At 37.5% G+C, this 22527-nt stretch overlaps 2 protein-coding genes across 2 annotated transcripts; one reads left to right on the plus strand and one right to left on the minus strand.

Moving 5' to 3' along the window:
- The first annotated feature begins 428 nt into the window (after positions 1 to 428).
- Positions 429 to 9006, plus strand: LOC134679327 (heparanase-like). Its single transcript, XM_063538229.1, has one exon. The coding sequence runs from the start codon at positions 592 to 594 to the stop codon at positions 2131 to 2133; it is 1542 nt and encodes a 513-aa protein (XP_063394299.1). The 5' UTR covers positions 429 to 591; the 3' UTR covers positions 2134 to 9006.
- Positions 9007 to 9586: 580 nt separating this feature from the next.
- LOC134679462 (locomotion-related protein Hikaru genki) lies at positions 9587 to 22246 on the minus strand. Its single transcript, XM_063538383.1, has 10 exons — positions 21992 to 22246; positions 21234 to 21325; positions 20738 to 20840; positions 20140 to 20228; positions 19597 to 19756; positions 13313 to 13486; positions 12323 to 12457; positions 11837 to 11980; positions 11392 to 11601; positions 9587 to 11038 (listed from the first exon to the last, which is right to left on the minus strand). Exons 1-10 carry the CDS (start codon positions 22074 to 22076, stop codon positions 10776 to 10778), a joined length of 1455 nt encoding a protein of 484 aa, XP_063394453.1. The 5' UTR covers positions 22077 to 22246; the 3' UTR covers positions 9587 to 10775.
- Between the last annotated feature and the right edge of the window lie 281 nt (positions 22247 to 22527).

Here is a 22527-nt window from a genome sequence, read left to right on the forward strand (position 1 = left end):
CCTTGGGGACCCGGGGCACACCAAATATTTAGGGAGCTGGCGAAGCATCTTAATGATGCTACGGGTGACCAGAGGGCTGGGTACTTCCTTGCCCAACGAATTGGCATTGCCATTCAGCGCGCCAATGCCACCAGCCTTCTCACCAGCTTGCCCACCCTACCATCCGGCGCCGAGCTAGCTCCCATTTTTTATCTGTAAATATGTGTATATAGTTGTTAGAGTTTAGTTTTAGTTTTAATTTTAATTTTTAGTTTAATTATTTTATTAGTTCTTTTATTTTTGTAATATTAAATAAATATTATAAAACATTTTTTTTTTTATATATTATTCTATAAATTTTTTTTTTGTCTGGTATCCCCGTTGTGTCATGTCATTTGTCACCCTCACCAACACTGCGCCACTCCACTGTCGAACGAAACTTTCGGAGCTTCGGGTCGGTGTCGGTGCTTTCGGCACAGCGTAGCCAAGCAGGCGCCAGCCAGTCACTTAACAATAGTACCGCGTATCCCAATAATAAATGCCAAAATGTTAAACGACAGTTTATAAATTAACACATGTTATTTTTGATAATCGGTTCATATAGTTTCCAAAATGCTGTCGAATAGACGCTTGATTGCCGTTTGTGTGTTTGTAACATGTTGCAACGTGGGTCTTTTGGTGCTATTCTACAATCTGAACGCGCACGAGAGGTGCTACGTCACGCTTGACGAGCAGTCGGTGAGAACGGTTGTTTCCAACGAGTTCCTCAGCGTCGGCATCGACACATCAGAAATCGAGAAATATGACACAATAGACTTTACAAAGCCGAGGTTTAGAAAGCTGGCAGCGGCGCTGGCGCCCGCGCGGCTCCGCCTCGGCGGTACCATGTCCGACCGACTGATATTCAGCAAAGAGGATGTTATCCCTGCAACATCTTGCGATCTACCGTGCCCCAAAAACTACTCCAAATCCGTCTGCTCTTCAATCCATATCTTATGCGGCAAGCCCCATCCATTCTTCATAATGACCGGTAAGAAATGGACTGAGATCAACGAGTTTTGTAAAGCGACGAAAATGAGGCTCCTGTTCACCTTAAACGTATTGCTACGCAACGACAGTGGTTGGTACGATCAAAACGCTATTGAACTACTAGAATACTCCAAACATAAATATCACCACATAGACTGGCAGCTAGGGAATGAACCTAATTCCTTTCAACATGTTTTTAATGTAAGTATCACCCCCCAAGCCTTAGCTCAAGATTTTAAGCACCTCCGTAAGCTTCTTAATCATTACCGCTACAAGCACTCTATGCTAGTTGGCCCTGATACTACAAGACCTCAGGAGAGCCGACCGGAATGTCTGCGCTACATGGTTGATTTCCTTTCAAACGGCTCTGACTACATAAATGCTAGGTCTTGGCATCAATATTATTTAAACAGCAGAACAGCCAAGTTGGAAGACTTCTGGAATCCGGACACATTTGATTTGCTAAAGAGCCAATTAAAAACTATGCATGACCACACAACACAGTACAAAAACATACCAATGTGGCTGACTGAGACAAGTAGCTCATATGGTGGAGGTGCCCCAGGTTTGTCAGACTCTTATGCAGGTAGCCCACTATGGTTAGACAAGCTGGGCCTGGCAGCCACCTACAATGTGACCACAGTTGTAAGACAAAGTTTCTTCGGAGGCAACTACAGTCTAGTAGATAAACAGTTTAACCCACTACCCGATTGGTGGGTAAGTGTCATATACAAGAGACTAGTTGGTAACAAGGTATTACGAGTAAACTGTAAGTGCTCACGCTTCCAGCGAATGTATGCTCATTGTACAAACAGAAAATATACCAATGACACAACAGCAGTGACTATTTTTGCTGTAAATTTGGAAATGGCTAAAGCGAAATTTCTTCTAAACGGAACTGCTTTGCATGGAGATAATTTGTCTATTGATGAGTATATTATTCATGCTCCATCAAACAATAGACAATCTAAGACAATTTTATTAAATGGATGGCCATTGTATTTTGAGTCTTCTATGCCTGAACTAGAGCCGATCCACATAAAGTATGGTAATCATATTTCAATGCCACCTTATTCCATTGCATTTTGGGTGATCAGGAATACATCTATTAAGGTGTGTAAGTGAACATAGTGTAGTGTTAGTAGGCAAGCTTTTCGTGATCAGTGATCAAAATTTGGTACTCTTTGTGTTGTGTATCTACAGTTTTATGACTTATGTGAGGAATTCAATTTTCATTTCATTCCAGTGTTTTTGTCTCCATGTTTTATTTGTTTAAATGGATGTCTTTAAACTGACCATTTACTTGTCTTTTATGACATGTATGCTTTAGGAGTCTCAGTACCTGTAATTTATTACTTAAGTGTGATTTGATCTGCTGTTGAACAAAATTTTCGTGACTAGTAAGTTTCCATTTTATGGCAGCTCATAAGTCATAATTATGTAATTTGAATAAAATGTCTTTTATAGAAAAATCATAGAGCACAATTGTGAAACTAAATATGTGGCAAAATGTATACACATATATTTAATGGTATTAGATTTGCGCACAAGAATTGCAATTGTAATTTACTCATAAAAAACAATTCATTTTGAACTAGAACAGTTTTTAGGGTAGACTTGATAAGATTGATTTGTATGCAAAATGCAGTCCTATGTTAGCTCATTAGAGTTGCTTCATAGTAATTCTCGCAATTGTAATCACTCCTTGACAACTCATAATCAATGTTCTTCATTTGATAACAAACTAATAGTAATATTATACCTACATTGTAATTTCGTGTAACATCCAACCGCCTTTAAACTTAAAATGTATAACGTTGCATTGTGTGGGCTATCAAAATCGCTACAGACTTTTCTTGGTCTACCTCTATGTCTTCAGCATATGTATTGAAATTGGCGGTTGGCTGTTGCATTGAGCTTGAAGGTTGCAATTTTTCTCAAGTACTCGTACTGCATCACTTTAAAATGAACCTTAATAAAAGGTACTAAAGATATTTTTAACTTGTCCATTATTCTTGGTGGTGACACGTGTATCATTTTCTCAACAATCTTATTCTGTTATTGGAATTTGAGCTTTGCTAAGAATGGTTGAGAGATAAATTTGAGTTGAACATGTATGATAGTAATTGCATCTGTGCACTTGACATTTGGCATGGATGTTTACTTGTTTAGTTCCGAGTGCCATTTGTTACTATTATTGTAAATAATATGAACTGGTGGTCGATTACGACCCTTTGTAGTAGTCAGATGGACTTGAAATTTATTACCTACATATACACCTAATGGTAACATTCCATTTCTGACCGCAGCTGCACTACTAGTACTGAACGCGTCGCTGACATTGTCAATTTCCATAGTAAAATGAACAGTAATGCAGCTGTCGTTGGAAATAGACTGTCACCTTAATGGTAACATTCCATTTCTAACCGCAGCTGCACTACCGGTACTGAACGCGTCGCTGTCATTGTCAATTTCCATAGTAAAATGAACAGAATTGCAGCTGTCGTTGAAAATGGACTGTCACCTTAACGCGAAAATAGAGAAATATTACGGAGAGTTTTACCAGAACATACCACATTTGTATTGCTTATAACTGAATGTGCCAATTTCGTGTTGAGACGGATTGGGGATCTAAATATGATGACAACGCAGGTCAGCAGCAATAATATTGTGAATTTTCGTGAGAATGAATAATAATACCATTTGTAGTGCTCTGTCAACTATTGAATTAGGTACTAATGTAATCCGTGTCGTGGCGGTGTCATATTCATGCACATAGCCAATATGATCCAAAGTGAACGTGAGTGCCTTGAACAGCAATACATTTTAGGTTGCATTTAAATTACCTACTTAAATTATATTTTATATAGATTAAAATTAATACTAAAAGATAAGACTCTATCACTGTCCTCATACAAAGTGATATGACAAAGTCCCACGTGTGCTTTGACTTTGAAGTGTTGTGTTTTGTGAACATCACGAATAAATATCTTAATTTCATCTAAGTTGTGAACCATAGTGGAACCACGGTTTCTTAAAAAATGCTTCATGACCCTACATTTGGGGCACCTTTTACCTCCTCGCTATTTAGCAAGGCGGATTCTGCCAATGTCGAGGTGTAGACTTTTGACTGGTGAGAAGAGAATGTTCGGTTAAATTTTGACTTATGTGGAAAGATAGGCGGATAAAAAGTAGGTAGGAACATATTTACAGTGGTGATGGAGGTTTTCATCAATTAAAAAGTCGCTACAAATTAAACTCGTGTTCTAGCGATATGGGAACATTATTTTATTTGACCGTTAACTACCCGGCATTTACAGACGTTGACGTAATGTAGATTACTTTCAATGTCAAGTCTTTCATTATAAGTAAAACTTTGTAAACAATGTTAATGAGGCTATATTATTTATGAACGGGCAGTTATATGTCTTAGTATAGGTTTACAGATGGGTCACGACATTGCTTGCCAATCACATGAGGCAAATTTAAATAGGTACGTTCGTGTTTAATACGATATCCCGCGTAATACACCGTTTTACATAAATTCCTACAACGGTCACCCGCGGTAAAATGCGTTTGTGACTGTACTTCATGTGAATTTGGTTAGTTAAACGTTGTCCCTTATATACTACCACTTGTAACTATGTATTTAAGTACTACCTATTTCTATTCTTATTACAAAAGTCACTTGAGTGACCAAATATATAGTAGAACAGTCAGCCAACGAAAATGTTAGTCTTTTTGATGAAATTATTCTCAAGTTTGGCAAATAGCAAATACCTAAGATAAGACGAAAGTAAAGTAGTAGAGCGTGTGTTCTTTTTTAAAATGAGTAAAATGACAATTTTCTAGGTATACTCGTACTGAATATTTTTATAAGTATGTATGTACTTATTTAAAAAAAACGCTATTTTCTGCCGACTACTTCCTCATTGTACTCGTATGTAGGTACCCATTATATTACAAGTTGGGTAGTTGGCCTTGGAATAAAATGTATTTAACCCAACACGTGGTATATTAAACCTGAATAAATATTAATAAATTCTAAATGTAATGTCTCGAGGTCAGAGTATATAATAAAATAAAGTAACGAAATTTCGTAAGTATACCTACAGTACAAATTGATACATTTTATTCCAAAATGGACAAAAATAGTACCCATTTCTGCTGCTCATTACTATATGTTATGTACAAAAACTTTTTAATTGTCTGTTTACACGATCTTATGGTATTTTTTTTAAATTAATAAGTTAAGTCGGAAGTTTTTTCTCGTGTGCTTATTAGAATATTCGGTGCCTAATGTAAGACTGATTAGCGTACAATAAAGTCGACTGTATTTTCAAGCAATCTCGTATGCATCGCCTGCAATGCAATGCATATCAAACTTGCATCTACATTCAAAATGGAAACCGAACATGCATTTATGTTAACGGAACTAACGTTTTTGTGGGAAAATAAACCCTCCGCCAAAAACACGCTCCCATACAATTGAAGTTACGCTCTTATTTTTACACTAAGAACATTCAAGTAACATATCTAATTCCTTTAAACGAGCAATTCTAAATTGTATCTTATACTTTAAACAATTCTTGTTTATTTGTATATTATATTTCGAGGATCATATTTGAGGAGCGCTGGTGGCCTAGCGGTAAGAGCGTGCGACTTGCAATCCGGAGGTCGCGGGTTCAAACCCCGGCTCGTACCAATGAGTTTTTCGGAACTTATGTACGAAATATCATTTGATATTTACCAGTCGCTTTTCGGTGAAGGAAAACATCGTGAGGAAACCTGCATACATCTGCGAAGAAATTCAAAGGTATATGTGAAGTCCCCAATCCGCATTGGGCTAGCGTGGGGACTATAGCCCAAGCCCTCTCGCGCTCGAGAGGAGGCCTGTGCCCAGCAGTGGGACGGTATATAGGCTGAGATGATGATGATGATGATGATTTCGAGGATCTCGGAAACAGCTCTAACGATTTCGATTAAATTTGCTATATGGGGGTTTTCGGGGGCGAAAAATCTATCTAGCTAGGTCTTACCCCTGGGAAAACTCGCGTTTTTGAGTATTTATGTTTTCCGAGCGAAGCTTGGTCTCTCAGATATTGACTATCTATATGCCTGGTTTTTAATTTAATACCTACACGTAAAAAAAAGTTCGTGTTGGAAGTTTTTTTATGTAAAGAGTTAACTCGCTCTATTTTCTTTGTATTACAATTACTAGCAACGCAAACTAGAACGGGACATAGATATTTTAAGTTTCATGTCATTTCAGCAAGTCGTTTTAAAATGAGAGTGTAATTTGGATTGTATGGCGGCGGTTAGGTGAGGCGTTAGGAAGTTTTGGTATGCATTGACAAACTTACGTTACTTACATGGTTGTTACATTATATTTTTATCCAGGTTGTTTAAAAGAGGTTGCCAAAATTCAGTCGAATATATTTATTTGCATTATACAGGGTGGCCAAAAAATAAGTGTATTCTCGTTACCAGGGAGGTTTTGGGATTATACTGAGCATCTTTTACTATGGGACCAACACCGAAAACGTGAAAAAAATTTTGGCTGTTTCATAAATTTTGGCCGGTCCATTTTCTATGGGTGGGTAAATTTTTTTTCTCCCATTGTAAATGTTGCTCAGTATAATCCCAAAACCTCCCTGGCAATCTTATTTTTTGGCCACCGTGTATAAATCTGCTAAGATGTAATGTGGTATATATTTTATATATCTTGTTATAAATTCTATATTGATAAACGTATTGAACTAGGCATTCAAGTCGATAATTTGTTCTGAAGGACAGGGGTCAAAAGCATTTCTGTTTCAAGCACTTTCCTTATCTACATCGATAAACGAATTCCACAGCGTTAAAGAGCTTACCCAAACTGACATTAAATATATGTTCCAGGAAAATGAATACCTAAAAATGATAATATTTTAACTGATTGTTGAATATGAATGTATAAATTGTAGTACCTAGTCTAGATAGTTTTTTATATATCTTTTCTCAGCAACATTAATTTGCGTTTCGTATAGAATGTTACAGTTGTAAGGTACTTTATGTTCTTATGCCTTCCTTAATTCTTAGGTTTTGTATTTTTATATGTTTCTATGTTTATATTGTTCTAGATGTGGCTTAAGTAGGTACAGTCAGCATCAGTGTGTGACCGCTAACGTGGCCAAATATATCGTAACACACCTCTTGTCGCAATTTAAATATACATGTGATGTGACCCGTCACTATCTATTAGAAGCTGACTGTACGGTACGATGTTAACATTTAAAATGCCTTGAACTCCTTGGGTACACGCCAAAATGAATTTCACATTCTCCTAAAACTTAATACCCGCCTGCTTTTGTTTTATTAAACGTCAGTAAGTGCATAAGTACACGCATTTTGGCAGCATAAGAGTGAATTGCAAAAAAATTGGACATTGTAACTGTTAGTCTAAAGTTAATTGATTCCATTGTGTTACGACAGCCATTTCTATTTAAGTTAGATGCATGAAAACGTGTTAGCGTATGCTAAAGACTTATATGTGTACGAATTAAGTAAATAAATACAATACAATTCACATAGGATAGTTAATTTTCGTAACACAAATGAATCAATTAAGTTAAGACTTCACAAGACCTTCACAGCTTCTTAACTGCGGTTAATTACGTAATTTTTTTTGCAATTCACTGATAACCTCATTTTATTTTGGTATATTAGAAATGTTCGAGTGTATGTTATTAAATTATAATTTAATTGATAGCCCATCTAGAATAAAATTGGCGATTTTAGATTTTGTATTGTGCACTATTGTGTTACTTTACTAGATAGTTATGTATATTCCTTAACTTATTTTTCTAGACATAAAGTTACTTTGTAGAAGCAACTTGGTATCTGTTGTGAAGTGTTGTGGCTAGATTATTTAAATACTGCAGCATTATTAAAACCATAATCTATTACAAGAGATATGTTTACTATAATGATCTACTTTTGGTGTTGCCCGATCGAAGATTTTCTGATTACATTTACTCTAGGATTAAGAATACTTAGGTACTTAGTGCAAAAATGTGTCAAAATTTCTGCTTATAACCGTACGTTATCTCGTTATATTTATATACTTAATTAAAATATGATATATGCAAAACTACCGTATGCATTATGTATATGATTATAAATAGTTTATATTGTTAACTTTCGCCATATTAGATAATATTATTAGACTGCAACAGCGCAATGAATTCAGCTAGTTCACCCTGTGGAAATATTTTATACAATGTGACAGATTTTCATTGCTCTTTAGTGTAGCTTTGTCATCTGTTGTAGAAATAATAAATGAGAACCTTTGTAAAGTACGTCTAGAATAAAAGCTAGTCTGTGCTGCGGAAAGAGAGGAGTCGTGTAATGTATGGGCTCCCTTACATTCCACGACTCTTCTCTTTGCCGCACAGACTATCATATTTTCGCCCTTTGATCTTTTGCCAATCATTTTACGGCAATTTTTATGTAGAACAGATATTGACTGTCTTTGGCTTATGTTGTACTACTTTTTTTGATACCTACCTATCTCAACTTTTCTGACGTAGGTATATCTTTTCATTCCAGTCACGACAAACTATAGGCGTGACGACAAAGTTTCATTTTTGGTGGGTAACGTTTACACAAGAGGTAGGTAGTTATATATGTACTATAGATGTAGCTTGCAGGTGGACGATTCTACATACTACTTATACATTACATTCAAGTTCAATATTTCCATTATGGTGGTATAATTTTGTCTCTACATTATAATTTTGTGAAGAATATCTTTTATCGTTACATTGCCCGATACTTTTAAATGATCTCATTCCTCATCTATCTATACTAAATGACCTGACTTAGCAGATATATAACTGCGTTCCTAATAACTATTACTACTATAGATAATACCTAAAGGATAACAAAATGTCAAAACAGTACCTATGGATGTGCGTTATTCAATTAAATTTGTGCCTTTACTCGATAATAAATATTGCTGCCTCTATATCAATATGTATTTATTTACTTACCATTCCCTTCAGTTCTATCTCACGGGGAAATTTTGTCTTGAAACTGGAATTGTGCTTCGTCGTAGTATCATCTATGGGAGTGGGAGAGCCAAATAAGTTTTATTATAATTAAGTAGATTGTGGATCGTAACTAACATCTTACGGTTGACATTGACCAGGTTAATTGTGGTTGGTGCAACTGGCCCTTAGTCAAGCTATGAGACTATAAGCGTCCGCCTATTACTATTCAGTGATGTCAGGAAGTGACTGACCGATGCTTTATCTCAATGATAACTGCGAACACCACAGGCCTTTTATACGATTTCAAATTAAAATAATATTTTATGTAGGTTTGGAAGATGTTAGCCCCCCCCCCCCACATCTAGCGTCTTTCGAGCGTCGGCGTCTGTCGGCGTCTGGTCAGCGCTATGGAAAATGACGTCGCTGCGCAGTTGCGTCGACGTTGCGTCGAGCAGCGGACATAGAATTGTAGACGCCGACGCTCGAAAGACGCCAGATGTGGGGGGGGGGGGGGGCTATTCTAACTAAAGTCAAACGGAAGTAAATTTCATAACACATAATTTTAATGAATAAATAATAACATGACCAACAACTACAACTAATACAATCAACAACATAGCACTTAAACAGGAATAAGTACATCTTTGGCTTATTTGACTAAGATCTATCAGAGAGTAGAGATACAACAGTGCTAAAGTAAAAGGAACTATCCTACCGTGAAACATGGATAGGAGTTAATCTAAATATTTACCACTTCATTTTTGTTCACTTAATAAAAGTTTACTTAATAGAATAATAAAAGTTTATTCTTGGTTCATCAATTAACTTAATTAATTTTAATGTAAAATTTTTTTTCACTTTATTAGTGTCGACCGCTACCCCGCCATAAATGGTACATAGTAAAATGAGAACATGACAATGTACACTATCCACGGATCCATATACACACACTTAATTTAATACACATACACGTTAGTCACATTACACACATCTCTGCCGCTCATCCTGTTCACACTATACTACAAAATACCCCCCAACAAGTTTAAGATACTTAGGCCCACTTGCACCATCCCACTAATACGCAGTTAAGCGGTTAAACCGTTAACTTACTGTCAAATTGTACTGGTAACCATGACAACTCCAGGTTTAACCGGTTAACCGCGGGTTAGTGAAATGGTGCAAATGGGCCTTACCTACACAAAATTATTTTACTTCAGCACCATTGCACCCCTACAACTACAGTAAACGCTCGGTAATCCGGGTGAATGCTCCCCCTTAGGGGCCGTCCAGAAATCATGTGATCGTATTTGGCCTATTTTCAACCCCCCTCCCCCTTGGTGATATTTACGCAACTATGATACGCCACGTGATAATTATGAAGCGGGTACCCTGACGCTAAGCAATCAAGGCCATGGCGCCGATGCGAGAGGTAAACACTAAACACCCGTATAAAGATATAGAGTGGATTATTTGATCTGATAAAATTTTTTAGTAAGTAATATTTGGCATTTTAGCTTTCCCGCTTCGAAAAAAAAATTACACGTAACAACAATACTCTCCGATTCCAGGTCTATTACCTATTATTTCTCTTAATATTATAGTAATGTGTAAACTGCTGGATTTTAGAGCGGCTCACCTGAGTCGCTAAATGCCGGAAATGGGCGTGCCGGATTGACTAGCGTCGGGACGGAATACCGAGCGCCTACTGTACATAATAACTGCACACAACACATCTTACTCCTCAACATGCACGAGCGTAGTGTTCTCAATATAAATAGTATCCGCCTTCCTGATCTCTGAGGGCTGCAGACAGAACGGCGGGGGGTGCGACCAGAACCCATTCTCCGTACACACTATGGAGGATTCCCCGACCATTTGGAACTGCTCCTCGCACGCATATATGACGAGATCGCCGACTGGGTACTTTCCGTGTTTTGAGGAGGACTGTGTGAGAAGACGACCGTTCGCTGGCACTATCGGGTCTGGGCAGTATATAGCTGAAAAAAAAATTAAAGCAGTTGGTAACAGATTAGTTGACATCAGTAACCCTCCCAGGCCTAAAGGGGCCCACAGATTACCAGTTCGCCGGATATCAGTCTGTCAGTTGTTCGGAGCTGTCAAATTTTGCTTCTAACTCACAGGCCGATATCGTCCGGCGGACTAGTAATCTGTGGGCCCCTACGTAGATGCGATGGTATGTAGTAAATTGTAGTACAGTAATAAATAGTTTATTTATTCAAGTCGGTTTATTACAATGCGCTTATAAATGTCAAATAAAGCTACGACGGCATTAGAACAAGGCCCGCCCGCCGTAAGCCGAGTTGTACTCTAGTAAATTTGTCCCACTCACGCGTGCAGCGCGGGGTGTCGCCGCTCCACACGCCGTCCTGCTCGCACTCGAGGCCCGGGGGCCCTACTAGCCTGTACCCCCATGCACACTGGAACACGGCCCGGCCACCGTACGACGAGTTGTACTCGACGACGCTCAGGTGAGGCCCGAGGGTGTTGAGCATAGGGCAGAAGGTTTCGACGCACGTTGGGGGTAGGGATGACCAATTACCTGGAAATTAGGAAGTTGTTTATTTCTAGTTGGGTTTTGTATCACGAAACAAAATAGAATTATCAAAAACCTGTAATTTAAGAAGCTACAAGTTAAGTACAACTTACAGCAACCAATTGGCAGTTTTGAACCCAAAAGTAAATAGCTGACCAATAAACTTCGTTGTGTAAACAAGGCAAAGGCAGCACGTTTTTTTATGGAATAAATATCGCTTAAAGCGCAGGCATGTTTATACCGTCCGCCCCGCAGATGAGGACAGCCGACCCGTTGAGATGGAAGCCCGGCTGGCAACTGAAATGCACCGTATGCCCAAGTCTCGTTCCTTGAGCGAATTGTCGCACGCGCGGCGATGCGATCTTCAACGATGGGCATATCACGCCTGGAAAAACATTACAACACGTGGTAGAAAGGTAATCCTATTAATACTAATGGCTATATAACTACGCGTACCTCATGGCTCCACCATTAAAAAAAAAACAAATTGAATCGACATAAAATCGATATAGGTAATTGTTCCGTTCCGTTGAGTAGTTTTTAAGTTTATCGCGAACGTACATACGGACAGACGCGGCGGGGGACTTGGTTTTATAAGGTGTAGTGATATGAAAGTTTTTATTTTTATTTGACATCGGCACATACAATGGTTCAAAAAGGGTGTCAACAAAAAGTTAATGAACCCAAATATTCCATGAGAAGTAACATGTTAATCGAGCAAACTCACTAACAACTTTAATCTGCACGGTGTTGGTGTGTCCGGCGGGCGAAGTGCAGATGTACTGGTCGCTGTGGCGCGCCGACATCTTGGTCAGCGTCAGCCGCCAGTGCGTCTCCCGCTCGCCCTCCTCCTCCGACCAGCCTGCCAACAATACCACATAGTAGAGGTACATTCACATGTAGCGAATGCGAAGCTATAAGTGTTTCGAACGATATTGTAAAATTCAGTTTTTGGCATAAATTTCATTTTTGCTACAAGCTTTTCTATTGCCACCTTCTGACTCATCAGATCAGATCGATGGTACCATAATATTGCATTGTCATCTGATTTATACATGCACGCAAAATTTCAGCTCAATCGGAAACCGGGAAGTGGATCAAATTTAACTTGCAAGATTTGATTACAGAACGACAGACCACGGGACAGGTGAAACTAAAATAAAAGCTTGTAATAATAATAAAACTGGACAAGTGCGAGTGGGACTCGCCCAACGAGAGTTCCGTACTTTTTAATATTTGTTGTTAATGTTGTTAAAGCGGCAAGAAATACATCATTTGTGAAAATTTCACCTGTCCTATCACGGTTTATGAGATACAGCCTGGTGACAGACAGACGGGCAGTGGAGTCTTAGTAGTAATAGGGTTTAAAGGGCTTTTTACCCTTGGGGTACGGAACCCTAACAATGGCTCGCTTTAAGAGCGCGAAGGAATGTGCGAGAAAACTGTAAAAAGGCAACGCTGACGCAGTATGCATAGGTGCGTAACGTAACAGACAAAGGTCCCGGGGAGCGGCATGAATGGACAATGTCAACCTTTCATTCGCATGGTTTTTGATTCGAAGCATGCTTGAACTGCTGGGAGCAGCACATGCCCTGTTTACAAATTACAAATATCAAGTTTAAGTTTCCGATTTTGGCCTCAAAGTAGTTAGACCCTGCAAAGCTCGCCTTATGTCGTTACCGATTGTGCGGGTTCATAGTACGATATAAGCGCGCACCTTGTGTGTGCTGGCCCAGCGCCTGCGTCCAGCCCCACTCGGGATCGCCAAGCGCCCGCTTGGACACGCAGTCGAGCCGCAGCGAGCTCTCCGGGTACACGAACAACTCGCCGGCCACGGACACCACCGCTGAGCCGCTGACGACCGTGTGGAGGATCGTTGGGGGCGCGTCACCTGTTTACAATCATTACACGGTAAAGGGTTTGGCCGCAATCCTATAGTGAAACTGCCCCTGGCTGAAGTGTCATTCTTAGGTGCGTTTATTTGTCTTATTATAAGATATCATTTACCAAATTTCAAGCCTAGAATCCCCTTTGGTATGGCCAAATATTTTTTTTTAAACCTTTTTATTATTTTGTCATCAACATCATCAACATCAACATTTATTCAGCAAATAGGCCACAAGGGCACTTTTACACGTCAACATTGAATTTACATAAAAGCAAAAATAATAACATCAACAATCTTATAAAATAAAACTAACAATTCAATCTAACGTATTACAATTACTAAGAGATGTATATGGTCTCTTAATGTCGAATTACATACAAAATACAGATAAAAAAACACACACAAAAAAAATCTATAATATTTAGAGGTGTAAATGTCTCTAGGTGTCAGAACTATAAGATTATATAGTTTATCAAGTTATCCTTAGAGATGTATAGGGTCTCCAAGAGTCAATATCCTGTATAATTAATACATTCATTAAAAGAAAAGAAACATACGAGAACAGAATGAGGCGTCTCACTGTAATTAATTAATAAAAGTTACTAAGTATAATAGCTCGTGTTAGCTTAACAGACCAGTCTCCACAAACAGCACCCGTTCACGAGTATGACGCGTATCTCAGCCATCGCCTCCCTCAACCTTCATTCGGGAAAGTGGCGACCCGATCAACAACGCCACCGTAAGCAAAGACTTTTAAGCGAGCATGACATGTTCAAGCTACCGGCCTACATTAATATTAAAATAGTAATAACATGTAGCTGTAAGACACGGCATTTTGTGCTCATATGTTACATAAAAAGACAGTAATATAGCTTCACATAATTACTAGCCTAAGTTGACTTAGAGATGTAAAGGTCTCTAAGTGTCAGAAACATTAAAAATATAGGTAAGTATGTACAATCAAAAATAATAATCAAATAAATAAATATGTACTTAGAGATGTATAAGGTCTCCAAGTGTCCAAAACTAAAATTAAATTAAACAATATAATCAAGCGAGAACATCATTGTCTCATGTGTCAATTCTACTGGACACTAGCATATTAATTCACAATGTAAAAAAAAAACAATATTTATTTAATTCTTATTATACTAATGAAATCAAGCTACCGGCTTAAAAGCATCTCTATCGTTTATAAAATCATTTACAGTGTAGTACGCCTTACGTAACAAGGAGTGCTTAATGTGCGACTTAAATTTGTGAAGTGGTAAATTCACTACATCAGTGGGGACTTTGTTATAAAAACGTGTACAGTTCCCGACGAAAGACGTACTAACCTTACGGAGGCGGTGGGCGGGCACAGTAAGTTTATGTTTGTTTCTAGTGTTATAGTTATGGATATCACTGTTAACCTTGAATTCGTGGATGTTTTTCCGAACATACATAATATTCTCTAGTATGTATTGAGATGCAACGGTAAGAATGTTAACTTCTTTGAATTTCTCTCTTAGGGATACTCGAGCGCCCAGTCCATAGATGGAACGTACAGCTCGTTTTTGCAGCACAAATATTGTCTGAATATCTGCCGCTTTTCCCCACAACAGAATTCCATAAGACATAACACTATGGAAGTAACTAAAGTATACCAGCCTGGCCGTCTCTACGTTTGTCAGCTGTTTGATTCTCCTCACTGCATAGGCTGCTGAACTAAGTTTTCCGGCTAGAGTGCCTATATGTGCATGCCATTGCAGTTTGGAGTCTAGAGTGACTCCCAGGAAAACAGTTCGGTCCTCAAATTCCAGCGTATCACCTTTTATTTTAATCTTGCTGTTATTTACCTGCTTGACGTTAGGTAGCGTAAACTTGATGCATTTGGTTTTCTTGGCGTTCAAAAGCAAATTGTTTGCCGTAAACCAGTTTACAATGGTAGATAGCGCGTCATTAATGCTCTCGAAGCTATTTTCCTTTCTGTCCACTTTAAATATAAGGGAAGTGTCATCTGCAAATAACACTATATCATGTCTATCTTGCACAACTTTTGGTAAGTCATTAATGTATACCAAAAACAGGAAGGGACCAAGAATTGAACCTTGAGGCACTCCGAGGGCTACCGGGGACCCCGCCGATTGAGTTCCATTAATAACTACTCGCTGAGTTCTATCCGAAAGGTACGATGAGACCAGGTCAAGGGCACTAGCTTTTATCCCATAGCGGCTTAATTTTCTCTTTAAATTTTCGTGATCAACGCAATCAAATGCCTTTGACAGATCACAGAAAATTCCAACAGCATCTTGAGCTTTTTCCCAAGCATCAAAGATGTGTTTTAGAAGTACCGCACCGGCGTCAGTAGTCGATCGACCTTTGGTGAAACCAAATTGATTGCTATCAAGCAGTTTGTTTCTGTTGAAATGTGACAATAGTTGATTCAGAATAAGTTTCTCGAACACTTTGCTTAATGCCGGTAGTATTGAAATCGGTCTAAAGTTCGTGGGATCTGTTCTCGTTCCTGATTTAAACAGAGGGATAATTTTGCTATGTTTCATAATATCTGGAAAAATTCCAGCATCAATGCATCTGTTGAAAATCTCAGCTAAGTATGGTGTAATTGACTCAATGATGGAATCTAATACTATGACAGACAGGCCCCAAAGATCTTCTGTTTTCTTTAAATTTAAAGACCTAAAAGTCTTAAGAACTATATTCGATGAGACGTACGAAAATTTGAGGATTTCTGTACATTCTGCCCAGCGAACTGATATACATGGAAGTATTCTGTCCGCTCATTTATGACCCAACGTAAACTATTCGATTGTAGGCGGTGCTTACAAACTATTCGATTCGCAACTTCAGTTCGTCCGAGATGACAGTCAGTGACGGATGGCTAAATTGATTTATAAAAACAACGTTTTTTTGTTATTAAAAATGTCTTCATGTGTCGTGAAGTGGTGAAGAAGTTATTTTAGTTTATACCAAGGATAGTGGAATCACTTTTCACTTGTAGTAAACAGATAACTTCAGTAAAATTTGGAATAAACATGACTATTTGTTTTCAATACTACCGTGCTAAGCTAAAACGTAACAACTGCATACGACTTTCATAACAACATACGACTTTTTAAATTGCGAGGATAATAGGGATGGTGTTATGCCAAATGAAGTAGACCATTTTATTAACTTGTGCTTGGTTTAGGTATTTTCTATATAATTATAAATGTAGTAATGAATTCTTTCTTACAGATTTGTATTTTCCTTTTTTATTTCATGAGATGGAGCTGTAAAAAAACTACCTAATTATTTCAAATTAATAATCAAATTTGATATTATCATTTTACATTACTTTCCATTCAGATTCCCACAAGATGCCATTCGCAGAGAACTATGGAAAAAAGCTGTCCAATTAGAGAGACATGAAATTAAGTGGAGGCCTGGAAAGATATCTAGAATATGTTCTATTCATGAGATATAACTCGTGAGATAATCATACCCGGTCTCCTATATGTAGATACACTTCCACTGAATTAATTTAACAAATACACACATTATCTGAAAATGTTGATCATTCGAATCCACCCTCTACCGTCACATATATGTAGGTTCTCTCTCAAGCCATTTCCGTCAGTAGAAAAGAGCGGCAAATTTAGAAAATGTAAGCGCGCGAACGGGCGTTGTCCCAAACAAAATTTTAATTTTGCACCTTTTTCTACTGACAAACTTGCTTGACCAGCTATATAAAATATTTCCATTGGAACTGAAAGTGGGGATTTATTGTGACTCCGCCTATTCAAATATTTTTGACCCGATTCGTGTACCCATGTAAATTTTGCAGGCTGTATAGCCAGTCCGAATTCTAAGATCAAGTTTACCATACATTTACAATGGCGTACTTGATGTTAGAAAAACGGACAGACTATACCTGAACGTGACTTCGCACTGCCATACAAATTGATAATAAAATATACAAAATACTTATTATAGCGGAATACATTTATACAACAATGATATATTTACTTATGTTGAGTTAGTCTGTCATTTCATAACAACATTTGAACTAGTTATCTTTTAATCTGCATTAAATTATTATACGTGAATTATTTGACTGGTTCTTCAATGTATGGCATAAACCTATCCCTGTCCAAGTCATATTCTAATCAAATATGAACCGCAAACTCTCAGCGGCCAGTACGTACAGCAAAAAGGTTATTAGCGGATTAATGTCGCTGATTGGTAGTTATTGACATTATATGCATTTCATCTACACTTAGCTATGTACCATTAGTGTAATAAAGATGGCTATTATTTTGTTTACCAGCTTTGATTACAGGCTCTGTAAACGCGTCGTCTTATTTAAATGTAGGCGTAATTTTGTATGTGTGCTAATTTGGCCCGAGAATTTGAACGGTAATGTTCCTAAAGGCGGTTTCCATACTAAATATATGCGTTCACTGATTCTGCCACATTTGTCTTCAAAATTTCTTCAGCGACGTCTGGCGATGAATTAAGGGATCTTGTTGTTTCTACCGGGATATTCGAGAAAAACCGCTCAAAATGATCTGCCACTTCACGGTCGGAACTTACTAAAGTGTCAGCAATTCGTAGGTTGTAGTGCGGATCCTTCAGTTTACGTTTTCCAGTTTCATTACTGATAACTTGCCATACAGTTTTGACTTTATCGCTGGAATTTAGGATCTTTTTCGACAAATAATCGGCTTTAGCGGCGACACACAACATTTTAAAAGATTTAGAATAATTTTTGACGTACTCCAGAAATTCCGGTCTTTTATCAATTGCCTTTAAATCATATAAGACGTAGAGCCGGCGTCTTTTCTCGTGAATATCCGGTGTAGCCCAGTCGCTAAATTTAGTCTTAGCCTTGCCTTGCACCTTTTTCTGAATGAAACAGGCATCAAATTCCTTTTTAATACAATTAAACAACTCGGAACTCAAACAGTCAGGGTTTTCCTGGGTACATGAAAGACAACATAATTGTTTAGTAATATTACGATTGAATAAACCTAGGCGACTTTCGGAAATCGAAATTGTAGCTAAACTAGTGGTTCGATTGTTTTGAATTTTGGATGTTACATGCACTTAATAGTAATTAATTTTCAAAAAAAAATCATGCTTCTTACTTGTTTGTAAATGCTGAAATTTTTATTTTTATTTTTTTAACCTTTTTTTTAATATTTCAGAGATAGCGACAACCTCAATTTTTAGTTATTTAAAGCAGAATATATTATTGCATAAAATGTATTTTTTGTAAAAAAATCTATTTGGGGCAACAAGGCAAAAATGTCTTACTAATGCATACAGGCCGTCCTACTTTACGTACTACATAGCTAGAAGCAGCGGGACCCCTTATTTGGTTACACTTATTATGCTGATAATATACACCAAGTTTTGTAACTTTATCTCAACTACAAGGGGGTGCTCAACCACTTTGACATTTTGTAAACGCTCCCTGAACCATACCTGAACTTAATACGTATTGCTCCGGTGCGGAACGATCCGCACACTAAAACCAGCCTTAGGCAGTAAGTGAATAAATAAAAATAAACTGTACACAAGAACGAATCAAGCAGCCAGCTAAACAATCAAAAACTACCCCTTTTGACGCTATGGCAAACAGAAAGATCCCACGAGAAGAAGCGCAGCCACAAAACCTGTAAAGACACACATCGGAAACCGGAAGACACAACACACAAAGGAAAAATTATTAACCAGACAAAGAAAATCCACAATAAACCCCCAATCCGGCTGGTCCCCGTGGGGGTTAGGACCAATCCCTTCCAGCTCCTATAAGAGATAGCTCCAACACTGAAACAATAAGAAATAGCTCCAACACTGAAACATTAAAAAATAAAAATAAAAATAAAATAAAAAATGAAACAAATAGAACTGAAAAGCAGAAGAATTAAGAACAAAAACAAAAGTAGAATACGCTAATAGAAAGGAATGGAAACAGCTGGGAGAGGCCTATGCGTCACAAGACACGCCGACCACTAATGCGGACAATCAAATATGCTAGTTTATAAGTTAACTTGTTTATATATATAATACCGTTTTAGTTTTTGGCAATAAAGGCTATTATGATATGATTATGAAACTGTACACACTTGTGAAGTTGGTGATGAGCGTTGTGGGCACGCACTCGGGGAAGCGCGGCGCCCAGTCGCCGTTCTCGCAGCGCAGCACGCCGTCCCCCTTCATCTTGTACAGCCCGAAGTTGCGGCACCGCGCTACCACAGTGGCGCCGTGGGGGAACTGCATTACCTTCTGTACAATATATTATACATATTTAAAAAAAAAAGTTTATTGCACAAAAAACAGGATAGTAGAATATAGAAATTTATGTTACCAATGGAACATGCCTAATAACTAATACAGTATTTCCAGGGGTCCAACATATAATATGTTGTCGGCTTGAATGTGCAATTTGCAAAGTAGATACTTAATTTGGTTTATTTCATAATAATATTTAAGATTGCAAAAGTTGCAAAAACTTTACATGTCAATTGTATCACAATTTTGGAAACTTTTTGTCTGAAAATTAGTAAGTTAGAACGTTTATGAGAAATAATTACATTTATTTGTTTGTTTTTTACTTCATGGGTGATGATGACATAAAAAGATTTTTTTTATAATAAAGTAAAAGTTACCTCAATGGTGGAGTTTCTGAAAGAAATGGCCAGCAAGGGGTGGTTATTGCGGTAGACACATTCACGGAGGATCGGCTGAAACCGTCCATCTGTAAAAGTAAAGTAAGTTGAATTAAGGCTACTAAGGTCGCGACAGCGTATGGTTGAATATATTTCATGATTCCATGATTATAACCTTTAGCCGTCCTCAAATCAAAACTTACTAAGACAGGCAATTTAGATTTGACCGAATAAAATTCAGATATACAGTGGAATGGAAGGCCTTTTTATAGGTCTCTTGGCGGCTAGAGGATAAATAACACTTTATTGGTAGTAAGTGCAATATTAATCCCTAATAAAGTGTTACTGGTTGAGAGAAACTCTAATTGGGGCATTATCTATGAAAAGGGACCTTATTGTCGATGGCGCTTACGCCGCACAGCGTAGCGCGACATTGTATTTATGACGGAGCATCGTTAATAATGGCGTAAGCGCCATCGACAATAAGGTCCCTTTTCATAGATAATGTAACAATTGTAATTAAATTGTAGAATAAAAAATAAGACAAAGATAATTATTAATGTAACAATGATTCATGCACTATAAGATAATATTCAACCTGGTGTGGTGGAGCAGAGCGGACCAACCCAGTTGCCATCAATGCACTTGATCTTACAAATTAGTCTCTCATTCAGAGGACCTATCACACCTGGAAATTTAACCTAAAAAGTATTTCAGAATGTAATTTGACATATTGTTGTTAACCATAATTCATTTGTTTTTGTAAATAATAATGTTAAATGTTAACACATTTACATATTACTTTTTAGTTGCGTTTGGCGTATAACACACCACTTATGACATGATCACTTACCGTTCACGAATGTGTTATGATGACCTAACATTTAACTTAAACACAAAAACAATTTGTAATGCGGAATTGGTAATAGTAAGTAGGTACAGTCAATGACAAAAATATGTTTACCTTTTTGCACCTTACTCCTTTGTAATAAAGCAAAAAGGTGAAAACATAGCTTTAACGTTGACTGCACAATAAAACTGTAACTTAATTTAGCAATTTTAGCAGGTAGTGAAACAGTTTGAATGTGTCATACCTCAGATATTTTGGAGAAGTCAGATCTGAACCTTGTTACATTTAGTTTGTCATCTTCACTTTTCACATCAGGCAGAGTACACTTGAAATCATCTGTAAAATAATTGCAGAAACATAATAATAACTAATAAATTTATATATTCATGTTATAAACAACCTAACTTAAGAAGAAAAATAAATAAAGATACTAATAAATTCCTCAAAACCTGGCAGAACAGAGAAATTACATTATATCGAAATTCATTATATGTAAAATAATATTATTCATAGCTGCATTTGATTCTCTGTTATTTCTTAAATTAAACTATTATAATGACAACCGGTCTGGCCTAGTGGATAGTGACCCTGCCTGTGATGCTGGTGGTCCTGGGTTCGAATCTTCGTGAAAACATTTATTTGTGTGATGTAATATTTTTTCCTGAGTCGTGGATGTCATGTATATAAGTATGTATATTGTCAGCTAGCACCCATAATACAAGCTTTGCTTAATAGTAAGATGTCCCCTAATATTTATTTATTTATTATAATGACCTAGAACATGTCCTCTCTTCAAACGATTATTTCAAACTGCACATCCTTATTTAACTGGCGAGTATAAGTGCATCCATTCAGGGTCAAATAGTTTTATGAATCGCACTTAGTTATTCAGTTTTTATTGAGCATTTATAAAGGACCTATAGGGTAACGTACCTTCACATGCCCCACACATGTTAAATTAGGATAACATACTAAATTAAATATTGATTTGTTACTATTTACCTTCCGAAAATTCAATTTGTACCTCTTCGCAATATATCGTTCCTCCGAAAAACAATATGACTAGTGCAATCATGGAAATAGACATGTTGTGATATTGACTTTGACGACGAGCTATATCTTAGTTATTTCTTTCAATTTCAAAATAAAATTAGTTTACAATTTACAAGGCAACGATGTGTATTTTATATCTGACAGCTGAGTTTTCTGACATTAATGACAGGTAAAAATGAAATGTAGTCACTTTTCTCCATCTCCATTGTCTCAAACAGCTTGGAGATAAATGACTGCGTACTTGCGTAGCTTGCGTAGTCTACCTGCGTACAGGCCGCGTAGCCAAGATGCCAATCGCTTACGCTCCGTAGCGATCGAAACGCAACTGTCACTGTCGCACTAATATGGAAGTGTGATAGAGAGACATAATGGTTTTCGTTGTCGAAGCGAAAGCGATTGTAACCTTGGCTAGGCCGGCAGTACACACCGGTACACACCGAGCAGTCAGCGGCCAACTTTACTGCTCTTATAAAAACATTATAAAA

Source organism: Cydia fagiglandana, chromosome Z (genome assembly GCF_963556715.1).
Source record: "Cydia fagiglandana chromosome Z, ilCydFagi1.1, whole genome shotgun sequence".
Lineage (NCBI taxonomy): Eukaryota > Metazoa > Arthropoda > Insecta > Lepidoptera > Tortricidae > Cydia > Cydia fagiglandana.

Coding starts and splice junctions, on each gene's coding strand:
- LOC134679327 (XM_063538229.1), top strand. CDS start 592: ATGCTGTCGAATAGACGCTTGATTGCCGTTTGTGTGTTTGTAACATGT.
- LOC134679462 (XM_063538383.1), bottom strand. CDS start 22,076: ATGTCTATTTCCATGATTGCACTAGTCATATTGTTTTTCGGAGGAACG. Junction 21,326..21,991: donor ACAAATTGAATTTTCGGAAG/GTAAATAGTAAC, acceptor ATTATTTTACAG/ATGATTTCAAGTGTACTCTG. Junction 13,487..19,596: donor GCTCATCACCAACTTCACAA/GTGTGTACAGTT, acceptor GATTGTAAACAG/GTGACGCGCCCCCAACGATC.